Genomic DNA, 5,778 nt, shown 5'->3' with positions numbered 1-5,778 from the left:
TAAAAAATATTTTTGAATCCTGATTTAATTTTTTTAACATGGTTAAAGAGTAAAACCATATCCATAGAACTCTCTTTTCGAGGATAAATTTATTATTGCTAACATCAATTTTCTGTGGTCAGAATAAAATATAGAAGCCCAATGCTTTCTCTCTCCTCCTTTTTTTTTGAGAACTTTTCTCACTCTTTTTTCCAACTCACAGGAACTCAAATATAATGAAAATAAAGTTTGGGATTGGAATGTAAATATTTAAAACTACAAGGAAAAAATATGAAAAACTCAAAAAATTAAGGGATCAAAAGGGTATTTTCCATATAAAAAAATTGCCTATTGTTAAATGAACAATGAGATTCATCACTGTTTAGTTTTAGTATAGTAAAATAGTAATAATAATCTAAAAATGTCTTGATCTCCCCCTTAAGAATGTGAGGAGAGAGAGGTTGCCTGAATAACATGTGAATGGAATCCTCTGTTAGTTAAGAATGAGAAAAATGGAGTCCTTGAAGATGATTGTTCACTCATTCATGAAGAATATGGCCTCACCGAAAATTATATAGCTTCCGCTTTTATGTCAAAAACGGAACATCGCTTTCGTGGTAAAGAAGTTGTGGCTATAAATATGAACATTTTCACATCTAAGCCATTCATAAACTGAGCTACAGAAAAAAAACCATGGAAGTTACAATGGTTTACATTCCCATACTTCTTTTTTGCTTCTTTTCATTGCTGAATAGACTAACGGCCACAGCCATTGACACCATAAACACAACTCAGTCCATCAGGGATGGCGATACCATAGTTTCAGCAGATGGAACCTATGAATTAGGATTTTTCAGCCCTGGAACGTCCAAAAACAGATACTTGGGCATATGGTATAGGAAAATACCAGTTCAAACTGTAGTTTGGGTTGCCAATAGAGAAACTCCCCTTAATGATTCGTTGGGGGTGTTAAAGTTCACAAACAAAGGAATTCTTATCCTTCTCGATCGCAGAGGGAGCGTGATTTGGTCTTCCAACACACCAAGACCTGCGAGGAATCCAACCGCTCAACTATTGGAGTCAGGAAACCTTGTTGTGAAAGAGGAGGGCGATAACAACCTGGAAAATTCCTTGTGGCAGAGTTTTGAACATCCTGCTGATACGATATTGCCAGGCATGAAGCTAGGAAGGAGTAGAATAACGGGAATGGCTTGGTCCATGACATCATGGAAATCAGAAGATGATCCTTCCAGAGGTAACATTACATGTAAACTTGCTCCTTATGGATATCCTGACATGGTTGTGATGGAAGGTTTGGAAGTGAAGTACCGATCTGGACTGTGGGATGGTCTGCGGTTTAGTGGCGTTCCTAGCACAAAACCAAATCCTATATACAAATATGAATTTGTTTTCAATGAGAAGGAGGTATTTTACAGAGAGACTCTTGTTGATAAGTCGATGCATTGGAGGCTTGTGACAAGAGAGAATGGTGACATCGCGAGCTTTACTTGGATTGAGAAAACACATAGTTGGTTGCTTTATGAAACAGCAAATACAGATAATTGTGATCGATATGCACTATGTGGTGCAAATGGTTTCTGTGATATTCAAAGCTCTCCAGTGTGTGATTGCTTGAATGGATTTGTACCAAAATCCCCAAGAGATTGGGACGTGACTGATTGGTCAAATGGTTGTGTTAGAAGGACTCCACTAAATTGTTCTGGAGATGGGTTCCGAAAGCTCGCTGGATTGAAGATGCCTGAGACAAAATCATCGTGGTTTAGCAAGACGATGAATCTTGAGGAGTGCAGGAACACGTGCTTGGAGAAATGCAACTGTACAGCATATTCAAATCTGGACATCAGGAATGGAGGAAGTGGGTGCTTGCTCTGGTTCGGCGACCTGGTTGACATTAGAGTTTTTGCTGAAAATGAGCAAGAGATTTATATACGAATGGCCGAATCAGAACTAGGTATGAATTTATCTTCAGACAAGAAAACTCACTATCTACAAATCACTTTCTAGCAACTTGTGGCTGAGTCATTCTTTAAATAGTAACTGCCTATTTAAAGCTAAATTAGGAAATCAAACATGTTAGATATGGAAGAAGATTTTCCTTCGCTTTATTTTTCCTGCGCTTCTGCTGCTATCTTTTCCATTATAGTACATTCTCAAAAATCTTCATTTTCAATCTCGTTGCAAACCGTGTTTCCTTGTAACTATATTACACAGGATACAGAGACTTTACTAAGAATGAATTTGGAAATGAATCAAAATAGGCACCATCCACAGGGCAGACTGAATGGAAGTCATTGCCAACATGGACAAATCGTAGCTAATAGATAACCATGAGAAACGGTGCTGTAGCCAATAAAAATTTCTAGCCATACTAAATTCTATACCTCTAGACTTTCCTATTGTTGTCCTTTAACTCCAGTTTTTCTCTTCCATGCTGTAGATATTGGAGATGGTGCAATGATAAAAAAAAAATCCGAAGCCAAGAAAAGGATCATAATGAGCACTGTGTTATCTACTGGGATTCTGTTCCTTGGCCTAGCCTTGGTCTTGTTTGCTTGGATGAAGAAGCATCAGAAAAACAGTACGTAATTCACACCATGAACATTTAACAAGTACTCCATCTCTCAATTTTCAGATAAGATGTTTTGTTTCTTTTGAATTTTGATTTTTAAAAATGGAAGGCATCGTCAAAATGTTAAAAGAGTATTTATTTGGTGGCTTTCTGTAACCAAAAATATTGTTCCCATGCTTCCTTCTTATTCATGCTAGTTCTGCCTGCAGGACAAATGACAGAAGCTCTGGAAAGAAGTTCAAATAACATGCAGAGGAAGGAAGATCTGAAACTTCCATTTTTTGATTTCAGTACCTTGGCTTGTGCAACAAATAATTTCTCTACCGACAATAAACTTGGAGAAGGGGGTTTCGGGACAGTTTATAAGGTACTTATCTAACAACAATCAGGCAACTAGATTGCTTTAATTTTTCATGGCACAAACTGATGGCAGCACTGATTTTTATAATTTGTTGGTATTAGTTTGCTTGGAACTTCTACCACAGACAGCCTTTAAACACAAAACAATGTCTGCTCGGAAAGTGTTCAAACTTTATGGTCACAACAGATGCAAGTAGTGGGAACATCACACTGTGATTCCCGACTTTCACAAGACAAATGATTGCTTATGATACTGAGTGATCGTTTGCAGGGAACATTAGCAGATGGACGAGAAATAGCAGTGAAGAGGCTCTCTAAGATTTCGAGACAAGGTCTTGATGAGTTAAAAAATGAAGCCAATTATATTATGAAACTTCAGCACCGGAATCTAGTGAAGCTTCTAGGATGCTGCACCGAAAGAGATGAAAAGATGTTGATCTATGAATTCTTGCCTAACAAAAGCTTGGACTTTTTTATTTTCGGTATGAATCTCTCAAAACCGCTAAAAATTCTTTCCAATTATATTGGCAATATAGGGCAGTCTTCGCACCGTAACCAAATCTAAGTGAACAAGGCCATGAGCTGTGGCTTAAGGGGAAAAAAAAGTACACTAGATGAGTCGGGGATACAAATTACTGGGACAAATGGGGAGCCATAAGCACCAAAACAATCATCTGTTGTGTTTCCTTCGAAACTCTTGGGAAAATGGCAAACCAATTTGTGATTTTATATAAAAATTCTTTGATTTTTAAGTACGCATTACCTTTCTTTCGTACCTTCTCATATCCATTTAGGAATCTAATGCTGTAATGACTTGACTTGGGCAAATAATTGACAGAAAAAACACACAGCTCTCTACTTAATTGGCCTAAGCGCTACAACATTATCAATGGTATTGCTCGTGGACTCCTTTATCTTCACCAGGATTCAAGATTAAGAGTAATTCATAGAGACCTGAAAGCCAGCAATATTTTATTGGATTATGAGCTGAACCCGAAAATTTCAGACTTCGGCCTGGCTAGAAGTTTTGGAGGAAATGAAATTGAAGCCAATACTAATAAAGTGGTTGGTACATAGTAAGTGTCTCCTCCGACATATGATTTTTATCTTCGTTTTTTCACACACACCACTTAACATTCCATGAATGAGTGCAGCGGCTACATATCCCCTGAGTGTGCAAATTATGGACTCTACTCGGTAAAATCAGACATTTTCAGCTTCGGTGTATTGGTGCTAGAGATAGTGAGTGGGAACAAGAACAGGGGATTCAGTCATCCAGACCACCATCTCAACCTTCTTGGGCATGTAAGTTTCATAACTATTTTATTTACTCTTCTTTTCATTTTACTCTTGGGCACCTATGTTAGGTTGCAGGTGCTTGGCATGTTTTTGACACTTGGACACTTCAAATGCTTCAAATATTTGTAAGAGTCTGTAAACTAATCCAGTCTGAAAATGATATGCATGTTGTTTTTGGATCAAAGAGTCATGGGGAGATGGAGTCAGTGCAAATATTTTCTTATTTCTGGATATCAAATCTGTTATAATAACATGGTTTTGTTTGTTAGGCTTGGATACTGTTCAAAGAAAACAGGTCCTTGGAACTGGCTGCAGATTCAATAGCTATAACATGCAATTTATCAGAAGTGCTACGATCAATCCACGTGGGTTTATTGTGCGTGCAAGAAAATCCAGAAATGAGGCCAACCATGTCAAATGTAGTTTTGATGTTAGGTAATGATGATGTACTGCCTCAGCCTGAGCAACCTGGTTTCTTCACTGAAAGGGAAGTGATTGGAGCAAGCTGTCCATCCAGCCTCGGCAAACCATGTTCAGTTAACGAATGCTCGGTTTCAGAGTTAGAACCAAGATAGATTGCTTTTAATGTTGTTGGTGTTGATATTTTGTTTCTTTATTGTTATGCCGTGTACTCTAATTATAATGTACCGTTGTTGTTTCCCAATCCTTTTGTGCTTAGGGTTCTGCGAGTTTTCTCTGAAGAAATGACTGGTCTTCGTGAGTGCATCCCATATTCCATTTGACAACAAATCACGAAAAGCTAATGGGATGAGTGTTTGCATAAACACGTGACAGTCATGACTCTTCATTCCATACAATCTGCAGTTCTCTACATTAACTAGTCGTGATATGTTCGATGCATGTCCATCCGGAAAACGCAGACTCTTAAGCCATTTGTAGACTAGCAGTTGTGCGTTTTTCTCTAACACGAAGCTTGCTCTTGGTTTTGCGACCCGTGACTTATCATAAACCAACTCCATATTTTTACGATTACAGTATAAAGCTATATCCAATCTAGCCTTGATGTTGTCCTTTGTCTTCCCCTTCACATCTATGACAATGTTGAAAATGTTCTCAAACATGTTCTTTTTGATGTGCATGACGTCAAGGTTATGGCGGAGCAGATTGGTCTTCCAATAAGAAAGCTTCCAAAATATACTTCGCTTTACCCAATTATGAGTCAAACCAAAACCAGAAAACTTTTGCTTACCTGATTGAAGGCCAAACACAATGTCACCGTATTCTGAGACAACATCATGCAATTCTTCACTAGAAAGACGCGGGGATGCAACATCTTTTTTAACTCTGCCAGCAAAGAAATCTTTTCTGTTCTTTCTGTACCTGTGATTAAGTGGCAAGAAGCGACGGTGACAGTCAAAAAAAGAAGCTTTGCCTCCATTTGCTAGCGTGAATACCTTGTTATTTTCCATGTAGTATGGACATGCGAGTTTCCCATGCGTGCTCCAACCAGAAAGCATTCCATAAACTGGAAAATCATTGATAGTCCACATCAAAGCCGCCCTCATAAGGAAATTTTGTTTCCTCGATAT

At 38.2% G+C, this 5,778-nt stretch overlaps 1 protein-coding gene across 4 annotated transcripts in view; it reads left to right on the top strand.

Moving 5' to 3' along the window:
* The first annotated feature begins 488 nt into the window (after positions 1-488).
* The window catches only part of LOC105119186 (G-type lectin S-receptor-like serine/threonine-protein kinase At4g27290), a 14,779-nt gene continuing 9,489 nt past the window's right edge, over positions 489-5,778 (top strand). For 2 of the 4 annotated variants that reach the window (XM_011017306.1, XM_011017305.1), the window contains exon 1: positions 491-1,951. In XM_011017306.1, the coding sequence (XP_011015608.1) occupies positions 673-1,951 (1,279 nt within the window). In that variant the 5' untranslated portion in view covers positions 491-672. Of the gene's footprint in view, positions 1,952-2,437; positions 2,579-2,778; positions 2,937-3,200; positions 3,412-3,767; positions 4,006-4,083; positions 4,235-4,497; positions 4,925-5,778 lie in introns of those variants that run through there. The other 2 variants (XM_011017301.1, XM_011017302.1) reach the window with 2 other exon arrangements.

Source organism: Populus euphratica, unplaced genomic scaffold (genome assembly GCF_000495115.2).
Source record: "Populus euphratica unplaced genomic scaffold, PopEup_1.0 scaffold2565.1, whole genome shotgun sequence".
Taxonomy (NCBI): Eukaryota; Viridiplantae; Streptophyta; class Magnoliopsida; order Malpighiales; family Salicaceae; genus Populus; species Populus euphratica.
This window is presented reverse-complemented; position numbering and strand designations above follow the sequence as displayed.